Here is an 18,974-nt window from a genome sequence, read left to right on the forward strand (position 1 = left end):
CGGTACAATCCTATGAGTTGCATTTTTTTTTGCTTTGTGTTTATGCTTATACTAGAAAAATACTTATCATGTTTTGTGACATTTTGTGGAACATTTATCTTGTGGATCACGACAGATAGATTTTGGTTCACTTGTTGATGTTCGTTGGATTAATCAGCAAAATTGTAGTTCCAATATGAACACTGGTATGCCAGATGTGAAGGTAGCTGGCAAAGTAGCAACATGTACAAATGGTGAAAGGAATTCTAATAGCAGTACAGATATGAACACAGGTTTTCGAGTTACGGAGGAGTCCATTACTGCAACAAATGCAAATGGTGAGTGGATGTCAGAGTAATATTTTAAAATTTCCAATGCATTCCAATCTTGAGAAATCTGATTTTATTTTCCGGTGAAGCCTATTGATCTTTTTGAAGATTTAAAGGAATTAAACATATAAACCGGCCCAGATCCTTTTCAGAGAGTCAAAAGTATTAGCAAGCTCTATTAAAAATGATTTGTCCTTGGTATATTTGTAGAAAACTTTTCTGATATTTTCAAAAGCTCTAGCACTTAATACAATCCACTGGGAAGCCTCAATAATATATTGGAGTTTTTCTTAATTTGTTTGCTTGGGAAGAGGTTTGATAGTTGTTTGAAAAGCCCAATACGTATGTATGCAAAATGAATTAACAAAAATAAAAGATGTTGAAGTCCTCTTCTTGTATGTGAAGCTTGTTAGCAATATACTTGCAATATTAGTCACTGTGAGAATGCTAGATAGTAACTTACCAAGAAATATTGGCTGTCCATGTATGAAAGTTGAGGGATGAAAATATAATTAAATTCGCAGTCTTAACTGGGTTCTTTGATGACTAGGATGAACACAATCTCCAGTTCTATATGAATATCCTTTCGCTGTGGATTTTTATCTGTATATTCTATGGTTCAGGGGATGGAGAATATATGAGCGTGTGGGATGAGATTAATCAAGCATTCAGTTCTAAGAAAGCTGAACTTGCCCTTAAGGAGGATCTATTGGAGCCTGTAAACATGGATACTAAACCAGCAAAAGCCTCAAAGAAGTCAAGGTCAAAAACTATGAAAGAAAAGCCCTGTATTTCTAAACAGGGGAATGGGACACCCACTTCACGTACTTTCAAGTCACTAAGGGGCAGTGCAATTGGTCCTACAATTTCTCTCTTAAGAGCACAAAATGTACTAAAATAACTGCCTCAAGTTGGAGCGTCTCCAAAACATAATTGTGTAGCAGCTACAGGAAATCTACAACTTTTTTGGGTCCAGAGCTATATAATTGTAACTGGTAGAATACTAGCCTGGTTTTTGAATATTTTTTTTCTCAAAAATGGTTAATGGAATCAAATGTTATTTTTGATTGTGATTAAGAAGACATAATATTAATCTCTTTGAATTCTTCTAAATTAAATAACATGTCTGTAATAGAAATGGATTTTTCTTTACAAATATGTTACACATGTTGTCTAGTCCAAAGAATAATATATTTTCTATTTTTTGAGCAAGAGGGGTAACCCAAGAGTGTACATTTCTTGTGTCTTCCAAACTTATAATGTATTTTCATCTCTTGCAAATTGTTAAAAGTTAAAACCATTGCATCTTCTTGAGTTTTGAGAATTTGTGTCCAAAAGTGCTGAGATACCACAAATATCAATTAAGAAACAGTAGAAGCAGCAGTGCACTGTTTACTTTTGCAATTGAATTGACATATTAGAATATTAAAAGCTGTAATTGCAAAACTGACTACCTCTCAGTCCTTGATACAACGGTATAATAATTTTTGGTCACGGTGGCTCTATATGAAACTATTCCTTGTATGATGTACTTCTGGTTACAAAATGATTTCCGATGTTCCCTTGAGTCGAGAATACTATCTAGTAAGAGTCAGATTTATCTAGTTCTCGATTTGTTCTAATATTAAAAAATGCACTAGAAAATAAAAGGTGTTTGAAAGGTAGCTATAGAAAAACATTCAAAATACTGGTTATAAACTGTTGTCATTTTATGACATCCTTGGTCCATCAGTGAGAACCAATCAGAGATATGCTCCATGGACCAGCGTTGCCCCAGTTGGATCAAGGAGAAAGCAGTGGAATTATGAGGTGTGGAGTGTTGTCTTGCCGGAACTCTGGAACCCCGAGGTTCCAAAGTTCCTTCCTTAGCCTCTTCTTCTCTTCCCCGGAACTCTGGAGCCCCGAGGTTCCGAAGTTCCTTTCCTTAGTCTCTTCTTCTCTTCCCTGGAACTCCGAAACCCTGGAATCCCGAAATCCCAAGCCTAAGTCTTCCCAACTTCCTTCCGGTTTGCAACACTTCTAGATGGCGTGATCAACACTCAAGGCTTTTAATGCTCCAACAACTCTTGCAACCGGTTTTCTATATAAGGCTGTTATGCCTCATTGTAAAGGGTTCTCTCCCTGCTGACTTGAGCTATGCTATGCTCTTTCACTTCTCTTAAAGGCTTGTATTTATCTTGCATTTCTGCAATTGTAAGTTTGGCCATTGGCCTTATAATGAATTGAAATCATCATTCTTGCCTTACTTCAACTTATGTATGTTGTGTATGTGTTCTTACCTTCATTGTAAGTGTATGTTTGTCGCTTTCTTTCACATATATCCTGTGTTAACCTGTTTCTGGGTGTGACTTGTAGGAAACCTTCTCCCCTCTTGACATTCAGCAAGTCCTAACCTCCATATGTACGTTAAGGTCATTCATGCAATTGAAGTTTGTGCATCTCTTGGGTATTTCAGTTGATTCTTTGTGCCATTTCGGGTGGGGAGGGAAACATCTCTTATCTTCGTGCATCACCTCTTTTCATTTTTAGCATTTATCTCTTCCCTTTTCCTTTGCAAGCTGTTAGGATGGGTTTAGAAGTAAGATTTGAAGTGTTGAGTTGGTTCAACACCTGCACTTGGATTGAGAAGGAAACCGACCTTCTTCGGAGATTCAACCCCCTTGCTCAAGGTCCCACACTTCGGGGTTGTTTTCATGTTTCACAAGGCTGTTGAGTTGATAGCTCAGCAAGGGTGCAAGCTTTTGTGATAACATGAACATATAAAGAACACCATTATTTTTACGACACTTGCAGATGGACAGTAAGAAACAATCAACAAAACACGTATACATGATAGTTATGGATCATCAAAGTAAGTTATACTTACAATTTTTTTACATTATTAAAGGTCATGATCCTCTTTCGAAAGGCTCAAATTGTAAAATTGATGCCAAGTTTAGAGATGATGGTCCTGTTGAGTTTTGGTCTCATGCCCCATGTCTTTGAAAATTATTTGGGAGGGAATTGTTTGTAGAGATTTCGTGACTCAAAGGCATAACATGTTATGTAGAGATTTGGGTATATTCTACCATTGTTCAGTGATATGTTGAAAGTTGCATAAGTTTTCACTGATAGAAAATAGTACCTAGAACTTTTTTTGGAATATTGGATAGGTTGTAGGATAGAATAATTGAATACAAAGATTTTCTAGGGTAAGTGCAATTTAGCTTGAGGACCGATGAAGCATTCAACCAATTTTTTTAGGATGATAACTTGATGTATTATTCCCACGGATACGTTGAAAGCACTGTAGAACTTGTTGGAATATACACTCCAACAAGAAGTTTCAGTGTCACAAGTTTTAGTTTGTTGTCAATTTGTTGTTAATAACTCTCCAGTTTGTTGTTGAAAAGCTCCAGTTAGTTGTCAACATAGTTAGCATGATTACAGGAATCAGTTAAAGTCTCTGTATCTATAAATATGTATATCTGTTAACGAATAAAGTGTGCAGCAACTGTTACAGGTTTTCCAATTTCTAATGGATGACCAATGATAAAAATGGATCGAACGAGGGAAGAACGCATTGGTGGGCAGCGAAGGTGGAGAGAGAAGGCATTGGGATGGCCTCCATGAGTGAGACACAATCTCGGTGGTTGTGGTGTGATGTGCTTTCACATGTGCATTTGTGTTGAACTTGAACTTGAACTCGATCACGTGGTGCTCGCTGCTGTTATATGGATGTTATTTTTCTTGTTTTCCCTTCGCTCATTTGAAAATAGTTTTGGAAAATGTATTATTTCTGCACGAAATAATTCTCCTATTTAATATTTCTTTGTATTTCATGGATCAGCAGTAAAGTTTTTTGACTGCTTTAATTGTTTCAAATGGGAGTAGAAAAGTCAAGCATCCATATTATTTAAAATGTGTTATAGATCTATTATTTTCTTATTTGTTTATGTTTCAATATATTAATATTATGGTATATGGTTGTGTTTTATAAACAAATAATAGTTTTTTAATTTTAGTATATTGAAGAGAGTGTGATTTCTTGTATATGTCTTGAAATTGGTAAAAGTGGGATTGAAAGGGTCAAAACCCTTGTATAAAAAAATAGTCAAATTGGCAAACATAACAAGTACCATGAGATTAGCACAAACCAAACAACCAGTCAAGATGAAACAGAGAGATACAACTGCAGTCAACACACCACATAACACAAAACAAAACAAAAAACCAATTTGGAGGCATGGAGCCCAAACTAGACAATGTCAGTCCTAATCCTCTATAGTCTCACACCCTTTACTCTAGTATGAGATTTTAAAAGGCCTTTTGCCTTTGTATAATGGTCCATGGAATATTATCATCTTGGTTCTCAAAACAAGGCGAATTTAAGGGTGATTCCTCCATTGAGGGCCCATCAATGTGTGCATAAGGAGCCATGTAATGACGAGGTGTAGACTATTGTCAAATGACCATTGCAAGAGTAGGTCGACTCAAAATGGCTAAAGGCATAACAAACTAGGTGATTGGAGCAAGCGGTATTTGGCACTCTCCAATGGGAGTTGTTGGAGCAGTAGGGGTTGGATACTCTAGAGGCACATTAGGCACAAAGGATCAAACACTCCGAGAAGACTCATCCTCTTGAGAGTAGCCATCAATTAGAGAGTTGGAGGCTTAAGTGATTTTTGCAAGAATTCTTCCACCACATTGTTGTGCCTTTGCATTGGGATTGATGACATTCAATAGCTAGGTGGCGACTATGTTTGAAGGGGAGACCCACATAGTCTAGTAATTGAGTCCATGGCCAATCTCTAACCAATAAAACATATTTGTGAATAGGCTTAGAATTATCAATGTCCACTAGAGTACGAGAAAAAGTACAATGACCCTTGTAAGAAGTGGTAGAATCAACCTTCAAGAAGCATCTAATAGAGTAGTTGCCTATTGCCTTGACAAAAATCTTCCTAGAATTAGAGGGGGAGATTCAAAATGCGAGCCAATATAAGTCAAACATTGAGACGTTTAGAAAGGTGGTTGAAGGAGGCAGACCAAGGCTTGATCAAGTGAGAGTGCTCACATTGTAAATCTAGTTCCCGAGTGTGTAAATTTGGAAGGAAGGCAAAAAATTGTTAAATTTGCAAACCTAGCCTCTATCTAGTAAAAAATTCTTAGTCTCCAACACATCTTGTCAACACACCACCACTGGGGAAGATTGTGCACAAGGAAGAGGATGAACTTTTTCATATGGAATGTGAGCATGAGACCCTTTATCAACAATATTCAGATAGGATTGTCAACTTGACCCCAATGTAGTAGACTTGGCCCTTGGATTGAGATGATGGTTAAGAAAAGCACCATTATTTGTTTCAGCAAGGGAAACATTGACGACCACCATTATTGTAGCAAAGAGAGACAACAAGGGACAAATGTCAACATTTGAAGTCTCATCACTAGTGTTAGGGGAGGTAAGCAAACGAGGTCTTTGAGCGACAAGCATGAGAGGTGTGAGAAAGCATGTGGCAAGTAGGCAAAGTGAACATCGACTCCCCAACATGGGTAACAACAATGCCAATCAAATTACAAGTTGAGTAGAGGATGGTGACAAAATAACCCTTGCAATGATATTTTAATGAACATGAGACTCAAAGGGAGTTGGGGAGGGCATAATAAGATTTGCAATGGCATCCACACGAGCGAGAAGATGCATTGATTTTGAGAGGACATTTCAAAAATGTTATTATAGATATATAATTTGTGATATAGGTTAATGGTCATTTGAAAATGATTGTTTGATAATTCTTTATAATAATATAATTAAGATATTTATAGTAATAATTTAGAAAATTTAGTTGTTTGGTATGGACCCCATATGCTCTTTAATGAGGAAATGATCACACAATCCACCTAAAGAGGAATCTTAAATAGTGATTGCCTCACTTCTTTTGCAACACTATCTTCCTAAAAATATGACCACTTTCTATCTTGCAAGCGAGACCCACAAAATAAGATACTTCAAAATGAGGCAAGAAGCATTGTAAATGACTCTTCCATGTTGTATTTGCCTCCTGCTTTCTTTCAACCTAGTTGGATTACTATATTGGTGGGAAATGATGACGACAATCAATAAAGAGCTCTCAATTTATACATGTCTTGCATACGAGTAGGTGTGCAATTATTGACAAAGGTAAATCTAAGTTTAGAGACTTCATTACAACTAATCAAAGATTTATGTGGTGAAACATAATTGTGCATTCTTTATGGATAGAAAGATTGCTAAAATTAATTTTTAATTAGTATTATTTCAATGTCCCCTAAATATAATGTATTTGAAGGTGTCTAATTGTGAGGGGCAAGTGAAGGATACAAATTTATTTTGAAAATCCTCACTGAGTCAATAGAAATGACAAGTGCCAAAAATGTTGAACAAGGCATTATGGAGAACATTGCATGTTTTAGGGGAGCATGTTTATTAGTTGAGGAAAAGGTATTAGGCATAGACCCTTCCCTCAACTTGATACTGGAAGAATTATACTTTAAAGTTAGAGGGTATTGAAATGTTCTTTACAAACCATCATGTTACAAGGCTCCAAGTTGAAGTTGTTGAAAGTAAGCTAATGACTTTTAATATTATTTTAAATTGTCTTCAGTCTGCAATAAAATTTTAATTGAAAGTTTGAGTTACTTTTTAAAATTTCATTTATTATTTTTAAGTCGCATTAAGTTTTTGAGATTTGATTCACATCACACGATTGTTTTGAGACGAGTGAAGGCGTAAGAGGTGGAGTACCATGGTTATTGATAACCTTTTAGAGTGTGTGGAGACACAAGCCTAAAAGATCAAATCATTGATCTTAGATTATAATTGTTGCGTTCATGTGGATTATATCTTGTGTTTTGTTGAGTTCATAAGTATGATCAAATTTGCTAATATGGATTGCTATGTTTGGGAGAAATATATGATGAAATAGACTTCATAATAGAAATATAATGGTTACAATACTAGCAAAGGAGAATGACGGTATATAAACATTTTTAAAGGACAAAATGAATCATCATTGAGTGTTATTATGAAATGATCAGACCCTTGTATTTGCAATCTCCCAAATATTACAACACAAATATTTTTTTGTCCAACAGAGAGGGGCAACATATGGAAACATTGAAGTTGCTAAGAAACAAGAGATTGTATTCTAAAATTTCTTTTTAAATGTAAATGTGGATGCTACTATTATGAGTGAGTTTGGTAGCTTTATCTTGTATGAAAATTAGCCATTTTTTTCAAGATAAGTCCAAGGATATTTATTATTTGTAGTACCTCTATGACAAGGTTTCATTCTTGTCCAATCTCTTGGAAATAAAAATTATTATATGTAAGACTTTTTAGTTTTTTAACATTTTTATTAATCTTTTGCAATTATACAAATATTGTATTGATTTTATCTTCATGTTAACATATTGCAAGTTCAAATATTGTATTTGATTTTATCTTCATTTTAATAGATTCCAAGTTCTTACTTGGTTGAATGGAATATGATACATACCCCTTATCCATTTAATTAAGTTTAATTAGTTAGTTGTAAGAAAGAACAATCTTTAGAGGAATATAGGTAAAGTGTGTTGAAAGTTATCATATTTGTTCATTATTCCACTTAAAATTTATTATATTATAATATTTTAATTAATATTAAATTATTATTATATTATGATATTGTAATTAATATTAGATTATTATTAAGACGTGATTATATTATTATGTTTAATTTATTATTGTTTTTTATATTTTCATATTTTCATTAAATTTTTTACAAAAGAAAAAAACTTTTAGTACCAAATTAATATTATTATATTTTTCTTTGAGAAAAAGAAGTGGATTTTATGTAGGGACACTTTCAATCCCCATAATTAATAATATTAGATTGAGATAATTACGAAGTTAATTGATTGCATGATGGTGATGAAGATAGACAAAATTCATCAACTTAGAGTGTGTGACACTTTTGAGTGGTGGAAGTGAAGATACAATGAACATTTGTTACAAACTTGTCAAATTAAATGCTTCTAGTTTTTATTATAGATGTTTATGTGAATATAATTTGCAATGTGTACAATTTTAATTAAACTAGCATACCCATCTTTAGAGGAATGTAGATAAGTACGCGAAGATATCATACATGTTCATTATTACATTTTAAAAATCATTATATTATTATATTTCAAGGAATTTTTTTATTAGAAGTACATTATTATTATTATATTATATCAAAAGGTGAATTTTATGTAGGGGAATCCCTCATAATTAATAATATTATTTCTAATCTATTATTATACTACTTTTTTTTATAAATTATTTCATTTTGATAAATGGTGGAGTGTAGATGAGAAGAATCGATGAGATGAATTGACTGGAATAATTACGAAGTTAACTTATTGCATGATGGAGATAGACAAAATTGATTGACAAGTTAAACTCAGAGCGAGTGGGAGTTGAGAGGTAGAAGTGAAATATTATAATAAATTGTTGTTTTAATTTTTCATACATTTAAGTGACACAAACACGTCAAATTAAATGCTTATAGTTTTTATTCAGACATTTTTGCATCCATACGTAAAAACTAGCATACCTATCTTTAGATGATACATAAAAAGTAGCATACCTATCTTTAGATGAATATAGATGAAAGATATCATTATCTGTTTGTTATTCTTAAGGATTCGACTGTGTAGATTTTTATATTGTCAACGTTTTAGAACAAACAGATCATTATGGAAACTTCATGAATTCAATATCATTCTATGTTCATTATTCCACTTAGAAAATTAATATAATATTAAATTATTTTAAAGATATGATTATATTATTATGTTTTAATAATAATATGATTACACACACACATTTTCTAGCACTGTAAATTACATTTCCAATTCTCTTTGTACGTGAACTAGCCCGCAGCTATTCTAGTTCCAAATTAAAACGATACTATTGTACCACGGAATGTCACTAACACAAACATTATACACCATTGATTGTGCAACCAATAACTATAATTTTTCATAAAAGTCAATAACACCCGTTTTATAACCCCATTCAATAATACCCGTTTAACTGCTTCCGGTGAACTATGGAAAAAATTAAACATAAAACCCCAAAAGTTGTCGTTCCAAACCAGCAACTTGAATATATATATAAAATCTTTGTTTTGTGGTTTTGAGTGCAAACATTATATTAATTTCACAAGTGTATGCATTTAGTCTACTTTAGTTTGTTGCTTGTGTCAGTTTGTCAGCGATCCATACGGAAGGCACGGAAATATATATACATTGAATATACCACAGGACATTTACACGATGGATACTCACTAATTGCTCTGTACACGACAAAATAATATTAGAATATTAGTCCATATCAACGGTGTCCCCGTAAAACACTAAAAGATCTCACACGTTATTCTTGCTGATGTGGGTTCTAATAATAATTTATTGAGTCAAGAAATTTGGTGTACAAGAAATTGATAGATTATTCCAGTGGTCATGGTAGAATGTAGTTTTCTTATGTTCTTGTTATGGGGTCGATAGAATGTATCGTTTCATAATGTATTTATAAGTGATGTACTGGCTTCATAATGTATTTATAACTCTTTAATTTATAAATGCATTATGGGGCCAGCGCATTCATTCTATCGACTCTTATAAATGCATTAGGGGGCCACTGCATTCTATCGACTCTTATAAATGTATTAGGGGGCCACTGCATTCTATCGACTCCATAGACGATGCCGTTTTCTTTATGTTAGATAGGGTAAGAGTTTTTTATGGAACATTTTGTTAGAATTTTACTTCTATCTAAGATGCCTGAATATTGCAATTTAAAAAAAAAAAAAATTAGAAGATTTTAATTATGTTGAGAGGGAAGTTTTCGTAGTGACAACAATACAATAAATATCATGTTGTGATGATGTACGCAGAACAGTTAAAATCAAATTTTATTTCATAATCTTTTGATATTTTTTAGATGAATTTCTCAAAATTCTATGCATTTATCAAAATTTCTTTTTCAATATGTTTAGATTCGATTGATTATATGGTTGAAGCTCAATTAGAAATTGGAATGGCTGCAATACTTGTTGCAGACTTTATTAATTAGTAGATATGCATATTGATAGAAACAAAAACTTTAACTAATTTCTATAATTATGCTATGTTGTAATTAATTGGAGCTTTTCCACAACAAACTGGAGAGTTATTAATAGATAACAAACTGAAAATTGTGATACAAATGCATAAATAAAAAATGCGACACAAATGCATATCTTTTTATAGACGGTGATGTGAAGTTACCTCTAACATGATACTTTTCACATGAGTCATGGAGTATTCTTAGCTCCCAATTCTTGACATCTACTCTTCTTTTGTATCCCCACATTTTAATGTTCCCATTTCCCTATTTCATGAACTCGTTGGGTTCATCCAAAATTCTTCCCATTCCCTCCTTCCTCTTCATTTCTAGTCCTTTGCTTTCAATTCTTTGTTTCATTTCTAGTCTTTTTTTGCTTCCACTTTGAGTGACACTTTAAAATGTGTATTTTTTGATCCTTGTGTGCATAACGGATCCCATAGGGTATGTCATTACTACCCAGAAACCAGAACAATAGCTATAAGCAGTTAAGTCACATGCATATACAACAACAAAAAAAAATCATTGAAATTAGACGTACTGTTTAGAATCTGTAAGTGCACAAAGTTAGCTATAACGACTATTGATACGCTTCCCAGCCCTCTTATGATCGTATTATCTTTTTCAAAAAATTGTTTTTAAATCTAATTCAACTGATTATTGATAACCTTTATTCTTTATAATGTTAGTTTGTTCAATAAAAAAATATTGAGGAGTGACATAAAGCTGGACAAATATATTTCCAAGCAAATCTACAACCGTACAAACATCCACGCAAACAGATACGCCTGGTATCCTAAGATAACAAAGCTCTGAAAATGCTATCAAATCATTAAATAATGGATTTGTTTGCCATTTAGTACAGTTGTAAAGATGTATTAAATGGGCCTCTGCAACTTTCCTTTTTATAGTGAATAGTAGGATGAAAGCCAATAATTGACACTAAAACGAATAAAGATTTAAAGAAAGTCATAAAATGTCATCTACATAGTTGACAGGTCTTTATCTCTGAGCTAACAATACAAAATAAAGAAATATTATATATTTTTATAGCTAGTGATCATGGTGCAAAATAGTGTTATCTATCCTTATCTTTTCTGTATTATTTTAATTTGTATACAGAATGGGTGTGATAAAGCAATACTAAGGTCTGAATTCAATCTACAAAATGGTAGGACATGAAAAATAAAGAAAGATACAATATTTTTATAGTTCATGATCAACAAATATTCTAAATGGCATTCAATGAATTCCACTTCAATATAGCCATCCATAACATCATCTATATAGCGGATTGACTTGACATGACCCTAAGACTTCATGATGTCATATTTTAGCACTCATAAAACTCAAATTGCATCCAACCCAACTTACATCATTTTCTTGTATTGAATCTTAACATATTGAACAACTAGCTTATTAATATGTATTGCAACCTCTTTTCTTTTATTATTGTTAACTTAATTTAGAGGATTGACTCAATATTAGGGAAATTTTATACTTGGACTCTTGCATAATAAGTTTCCAATAATGTTCTTTAGTGTTACTTTATTTCAGCTTACACATATACATAATTTGCAAATACATTTTGTAGGTACCAAAGATTATTTTCTATATAATGGATGAAATCATGCCATAGTGATAGAATTGCACTAGATAGAGTTGGTTATGGGTGTAGGCCAATCCCAAACACTTAGAATCCTAACTCACTCATCTTAGACCTTCAACCATTAAACTGATTGTAAATTTCAAATATCAATTTTCTAATATAACATATCAACAATAAAATCACATACTAACCAACACATTAATGGGCTTCCGAGAGTTAATCCTCGACAATAGACAACAAGCCATGTGAGATGGACCCTTCGAGAAAAAAGTTAGATAAAGATCAATTTCGATAGTGCAGCTAGAGGTAATCTGGTCCCCTCATGTACTGGATGTATAGGGAGAGATTGTCACAGTAGAGCAATAGCCAGTGCTCGTCAACGGCTTGGTGTGGGATCCAACAATGAGGCGGAAGTGAAATATGCACCTCTAGCAGTGCAAATGGCAAAGAATTTGGGGATAGATAGGCTTTATCTTGAGGGAGACTCCCAAATAATTGTGCACGCTATCCTCAGGGGTAAGGCAAACAATTGAAAACTTGACAGGGATATTCAATGCATTAAAAACCTTCTATCCACCTTTGGACAACTCAAAGTATCTCATATTACGAGAGAAGGCAATCAAAAGGCAGATAAGTGTGCACACTAGGCCTTCGAACTTAGTGAAGGAGCATTAAAAGAAACGATATCTAAGAAGGATTTGAACCCAACTTGCTTGGCGTGATAAGCAAGCTTGATCAAACATGTTTTAATGTTTTGGGGTGCCGAGTATTCAAGTGCGAGAGTATTTTGTGAGTTTGAACCTGGTCTCTGTGTAGGGTTTGAAGGTGAGAACTATAGCTCTGAAGGAGTTTTTTTGGAGTGAACAATGGAGGAAAATTTCATGAATATTTACTGGAAGTGTTTCGATTAAGTCCTCAAAATTTTATCAATGTGTAGTTATAATTTTCTAACTCCTTGGAAATGTCTGGAATTTTTTTATATTCATTAACAATGAACTTAAATATCAAGTTTTGTTTAAATTGTATTATTGTTAGTTTGGGAAAGAGAAACCAGCAATATTTTTAGGATCTAAAATAATAATAAAAAAATTATCTATATAGCCAACAATATATTCAAGTGAAAGCTCTGCAATGTCGTTACCTGTTAATGGCGGAAAGGGAGGGCACACAGAGAAAATTCGAATAGATTGTTCTAAGGAACTACAGGAGGATGTGGTGTTTTGGGAGGAGTATGCAGTAATCGCCAAATTTTTAGGTTTGAACTGGCCGAGGAAGGATATTAAAAAATGGGTTGAATGCAATTGGGGAAGCAAAACGGTGGTTAAATTTCTTGCTAAGGGTTTCTTTGTAGTTTTGTTTGAAGAAAAGGAGGAGAGAAATCATGCGCTTACCGATAGGAACTGGTTTGTAAATTCTCACGCAGTTTACATTCAACCATGGACGCCTCATTTTGATCCAATTCCGTTGGCAGTTTATTCAGAGCTACTATGGATTCGGTTATACAATCTTCCAATTGAATACTGGAGCAAGGAACTGTGGGAGAAAATTGGTAGAACATTGGGCACTTTGCTGGAAATAGATTATGATGATGAAGAAGACATCTGCAAAAGTGCCCGAATGAGAATTGCAGCAGTGAAAATAATTCCTGAGAGTATAATTTTGGTTTTTGAATGTGGGGAATGGATTCAAAAAGTAGAGATAGAAAAATAGTTATCTCGGTGCCCAAGATGTGGAAGCAAATTTCACGGTGAGAAGGAATGTAAAATGTTTGTCAGAAAGGCAAGAATTATTCTAAGAAATCCTATACAAACATGGAGAAGAAAAACAGAGGAAAGCAAGAAAACGGTTGAGCTTCAAGGAAACAAAATAAATAAGGAAGATGTTCAGACACATACGAAAGAAAGCAAAGAATCAGAAATATTGCCCTTGTTAAATGAAGGCGACAAGGAGAACAAGATGGAAAATATGGAGATAGCAAAAGAGAAAGATGGGGGGAATAAGGGTAAGGAAAATAATTTTGAATCTTTGGAAGGAAACATAATTGGTAGTAGTAACAATACAGAGGAGGATTGTAGAGGTATATCTTCGAGAGATAAAGGATTGTCAGATACTGAATTTGATTATGAAAGAGGTTCAGATGATGAACTTTTTCAAACTGACGAACTGGTTAATATTGATCCCAAATGTATCAACCAGTTGGCAAACATTCTATTGGGGAAAGCTAAAGGTGTAAGGGGCAGAAGAAGTAATAAACAGAAAAGGGAGGACAGAGCAAAGGAGAAAGGAATTATTGGGGTTATGGAATTCATAAAGAAAGCCAAGGGAGAAGGAATCTCCCTTGGTAATCAATGAAGATAACAACATGGAATGTCAGGGGTTTATCGGCCCCTGACAAAAAATGCTTGGTCAAAAGGGCAATACAAAGAATTTTAGGAGATATTATATTGTTGCAAGAGACCAAGCTAAATGCAGAAAAAGTATCCTTCGTCAAATCCTTTAGTAGGTTGTGGGATGGAGACTATCAGGAGGCAAATAGGTCAATGGGTGGTTTGGCGGTACTATGGAACCCTGATAAAGTCTTAGTTCGTTCAATCTCCAAGCAAGAAAATTGGATGCTTTGTAATGTAAGTTTTTTGCAGGACGATTTGGAGTTTTCTTTGTTCAATGTTTATGGCCCGAGCAAGACAGAAGATAAGAAGAGGGTTTGGAAAGAAATTTCAGAACAAATTAAATTGGTGGATTCGGAGAAAGTGATAGTGGCGGGAGATTTCAATGCTATTCTCAATAATGAAGAAAAATCTGGAGGATTAAGAATGAATACCCGTGTGATGGAAGATTTCCGAGATTTTGTGACTGAAAATAACCTTTTCGATGTCATCCCTAAATCAGGTAACTTTACATGGACTAATAGGAGGGCAAATTTCAGCAGAATTTCGGAGAGGTTGGACAGAATATTTACAGGAACATATTGGATCAAAGGACAGTTTGAATTGGAGTTGTCAATTATGCCCATAACACTCTCGGATCATTTCCCGGTTCAGATGAATTGTAGCACTTCAATGGCAAAGGTGAAAAGGAATTTTAAATTTTTGAGCATGTGGTGGAGAGATATTAACTTTGAAAAAACCATTGAGAAGTGGTGGGTTGAATGTGCAGATTATAGAGGTACTCCAAGTTTCTGTTTTGCCCAGAAGATGAAATATTTGAGGAACAAGATTAAAATATGGAATGTGGGATCCTTTAAGAATATTTTTTTAGAGAAAATTAGGGTGGAAGAGGAACTTGATAGGCTCAATAACTTGGTAATTGAGAAGGGGATGTCTACTGAAGAATTTAAAACCGAGAATTCTCTTAAAGCGGAATTGGTAGAGATTCTTTAGCGAGTAGAAATGTTTTGGAGAGACAAATCTAGAGAATTATGGATCAAAGCTGGAGATTCAAATTCAAAATTCTTTCATGCTTCTTTAAAAGCAAAGAGGAACAAAAACAAAATTAGTCATTTGCTGGATGATTCGGGTAGAATGGTTGGCAAAGTAAAGGAATTGGAATGCATAGCAGTAAAATATTTTGAGAAAATTTTGGGATCTGCGACAATGGAGTGTGAGGAATTTGCTGGCTATTTGTTGGAGATTATCGACAAGAAGATTACTGAGGAGGATAATGCCATGCTTATGGCTCCAATTACAAAGGATGAAGTCAAAAAGGCTACATTTGCATTACATCCACATAAGGCTCCTGGACCAGATGGGGTAACTATGGAATTCTCTCAGAAGTGTTGGAAGTTCATGGGTGAGGACATATAGTTGGTGGTGGAGGAATTTCACAAGAAAGGTAAATTCGTGAAAGAAGTAAACAATACGCTCATTACTTTGATTCCAAAAAAGCAAAGTTGTTTGGCCATTGTGGATTATAGGCCTATTTCTCTGTGTAATTCGTTATACAAAATTATATCCAAGGTAATGGTCAATAGGTTGAAGCTTGTTTTGGAAAAGCTTATATCTCCAGAGCAACATGGTTTCACCCCCGACAGAGAAATTGCAGATAGTATAATCACAGTTGTTGAAACTATGCATTCGATGAAAAGGAGCAAAATGCAAGGGATGATGGTCAAATTAGATGTCAGCAAGGCATATGATCGGGTGAATCGGTACTTCCTCTTCTCTGTTCTTGAAAGATTTGGTTTTGATCATAGGTGGATAAATTGTATAAAGCATTGTGTTACTTCTTTTTCATATTCTATTATTGTAAATGGATCTATATATGGTTTTCTCCAAGCCACGAATGGTCTCAGACAAGGTGACCCCTTGTCTCCTTTTTTGTTTGTATTAATGACCGAAATTCTGAGAAGAAACATTAAAAAACTTGTAGAAACGGTACTGTGGAAAGGTGTTCTAATTCACGGTAACATTGATCCAATTTCCCATTCTCAATTCGCCGATGATACAGTTCTTTTTGGGGGAGGCCTCGGAGAAGGAAGCAATGGCAATGTAGTTGTTATTGAGTGATTACGAAAAAGGATCGGGACAGAGCATGAATACCGATAAGTCTTTGATATATTTTTTTAATACTAATATAAGGATGCAAAGCAAGATCGGTGAGATTTTGGGTTTTTCGAGTGGCATTTTTCCTGTGAAGTATTTAGGGGTGCAACTAGATCCTGGCAGATATCAAAATAAAATGTTGGAGGAATTGGTTAACAAATGCCAAGCAAAGACATCCCCATGGAATAACAAATGGTTAACATAGGCGAGGAGAATCCAAATGATTAAATTTGTTTTATCAGCGATCCCTATTTACCATATGTCATGCTTCAGGCTATCTTTTAAAGCTGCAAAGGAGCTAGACAGTTTGCTTTAAAAGTTCCTATGGGAAGGTGCACAAGAGAAAAAGAAAATTCCACTCATAAATTGGGATACGGCCTATCTCATTAAAATGGAAGGGGGGGCGGGCTTAAGGAAAATGAATTTGCATAATATGGCGCTAGGTGCCAAGTTAGCATGGAGGATGTATGAGCAGCCAAAAAAAACTTGGTGCAAGATTATGACTGCAAAGTACTTAGACTCAAATGATTCAGAAAGGATTTTCACTGTGGCAAACTCTATCAGTGGATCACCAATTAGGAAATTCATTTGGGAAAGTAGAAACATCATAACAGAGCATTTAACTTGGAAAATTGGTAATGGTAGAAAGGCAAAATTTTGGAGAGATTCTTGGAATGGAGATATTTCCTTAGCTAAGGAAATCGATGACTCGATGTGGACTAATGAAGTGGAAGCACTGGTTGGACCCTTTGTGGCTGATTACATTTTGGAAGGGCAATTGGAGAATGAGTGGATTGAATGGAAAATAGTGGGTAATTGGAAGATGGAAAATTGCATAAAGTTGAAGGATATATTGAGCAGAAAGAAAAAAATTATTTACCAAAAAGAAGAAGATTGTTTATTATGGAGTGCATCCAAATCTGGCAAATATAAGGTTAATTTGGGTTATGAAATTCTTAGAAGCAGAGCACAGAATGTGGAATGGCCTTCGGCCTTATGTTGGCACAAAATGGTATTGCCCAAGGCAGGGGCATTCCTTTGGACAACATTGCATGGTCGAATTCTAATAGGTGAAAGGCTGAAACTTATTGGAATTGCAGGGCCAAGTGTATGTTTACTATGCAAGGAGAATGAGGAGACTGTGGAGCATCTCTTATTCTGGTGCTCATACACTAAAAGAGTCTGGGATTGGTTATTGAATAATTTGCAGTATGGATCGGTAAGAAGCCAATCACTAAAAGGCTTCTTATTGGCTTGGCCTGCCTGTTATAAGAAATCAAAATGGAGCATCTTGTGGGTGGTTAGTCCGGCTATGCTTGTATGGCATATTTGGAAGGAGAGAAATCGAAGAGTCTTCAATGAGGAAGCCCAGTCCTTAGAACTACTAGTTCCTAAAATCAAAACTGCCATCAAAGAAGTCATTAATGCCAAAGTAGTGGGAAGGAAGTATTGTGCCTACTCTTCCTGGGACAAAGAGATGGAAAGGCTATGGAATCTGACGAAGATAAGTAGTTATAAGTTTGTTGATAAGAAGCAGAATAGAGCATGTACAGTTTGGATTCCTCCCAAAACGGGAAGCTTGAAGGTAAATTTTGATGGGGCCAGCCGCGACAATCCTGGTAAATCGGGTTATGGCACCATTATTAGGGATGAATTTGGCAATTTTGTTGGAGTAAACTTTGGTCCCTTAGGAGTCACTTCAAACAATGTGGCAGAAATTGCAGGGCTATTAGCTGGATTGGAATGGAGCGTGGGCTGAGGATTCCGTTCCCTAGAAATAGAAGGTGATTCCCTTATTGTTTTGAATGGGATAATAAATCAGAAGTTTGAGAACTGGAAATTGGAGGCGAGCCGTCCCAAGATTCAGGGATTATGCGATAGCCTAGATAGATATTTTCTTAAACACATATATCGAGAGGGTAACTCGGCGGCGAATTGGTTGGCAAACCGTGGAATTGAGTGTGAAGTACCTACTCAGTTGTCTGAGGTTAAGGAATTACCAGACGGTCTAATTTCAGTCCTTGTTGCAGACAAAGTCGGGATTCCTAGAACCAGAATCAGATAGCAGAGATCTTGTCTGAGAAAGGCTATGTGCATAGAAGATAGGTGATAAAGTTTTTATAGGCATGATTGCACATAGTCTTCGATGTCTACCATGCTCCAGATTTGTCAGTGATTGGTAATTTTTCACGAGAATCTATAGATTGTTGAAGATTTCTTCGTAAGGGGACTGGTTAACTTGACTATTATCCTTCGGCTGTAAGGGTAAATCTATGAAGAAGTACGAAATGGAGGTGGTAGTAGGACAGCAAGAGGGATAGATAGGATGGTTTTGTCGGTGATGACTGAGTATATGGAAATCCACT

At 34.8% G+C, this 18,974-nt stretch overlaps 2 protein-coding genes across 6 annotated transcripts in view; both read left to right on the forward strand.

Moving 5' to 3' along the window:
- The window catches only part of LOC131037813 (coilin), a 175,450-nt gene extending 171,305 nt beyond the window's left edge, over nt 1-4,145 (forward strand). For 3 of the 5 annotated variants that reach the window (XM_057970017.2, XM_057970015.2, XM_057970014.2), the window contains 2 exons: nt 116-317; nt 932-1,613. In XM_057970017.2, coding sequence (XP_057826000.2) covers nt 116-317; nt 932-1,209 — 480 coding nt within the window. In that variant the 3' untranslated portion in view covers nt 1,210-1,613. Of the gene's footprint in view, nt 1-115; nt 318-858; nt 1,614-3,798 lie in introns of those variants that run through there. The other 2 variants (XM_057970016.2, XM_057970018.2) reach the window with 2 other exon arrangements.
- Nucleotides 4,146-14,607: 10,462 nt separating this feature from the next.
- On the forward strand, nt 14,608-16,572 carry LOC131858241 (uncharacterized). Its single transcript, XM_059211421.1, has 3 exons — nt 14,608-15,232; nt 15,539-15,816; nt 16,024-16,572. The coding sequence occupies exons 1-3, from the start codon at nt 14,608-14,610 to the stop codon at nt 16,570-16,572; spliced, it is 1,452 nt and encodes a 483-aa protein (XP_059067404.1).
- The last annotated feature ends 2,402 nt before the right edge of the window (nt 16,573-18,974 follow it).

The sequence above is a fragment of the Cryptomeria japonica genome, chromosome 1 (genome assembly GCF_030272615.1).
Source record: "Cryptomeria japonica chromosome 1, Sugi_1.0, whole genome shotgun sequence".
In the NCBI taxonomy this organism is placed as follows: domain Eukaryota; kingdom Viridiplantae; phylum Streptophyta; class Pinopsida; order Cupressales; family Cupressaceae; genus Cryptomeria; species Cryptomeria japonica.

Excerpts from the sequence above, each read along its gene's own strand:
- LOC131858241 (XM_059211421.1), top strand. The coding sequence starts at position 14,608 with ATGGGTGGTTTGGCGGTACTATGGAACCCTGATAAAGTCTTAGTTCGT. Across the intron at positions 15,233-15,538 it reads TGAATGTGCAGATTATAGAG|CAAAGAGGAACAAAAACAAA; the intron begins GTACTCCAAGTT and ends CTTCTTTAAAAG. Across the intron at positions 15,817-16,023 it reads AGGCTCCTGGACCAGATGGG|GTAATGGTCAATAGGTTGAA; the intron begins GTAACTATGGAA and ends ATTATATCCAAG.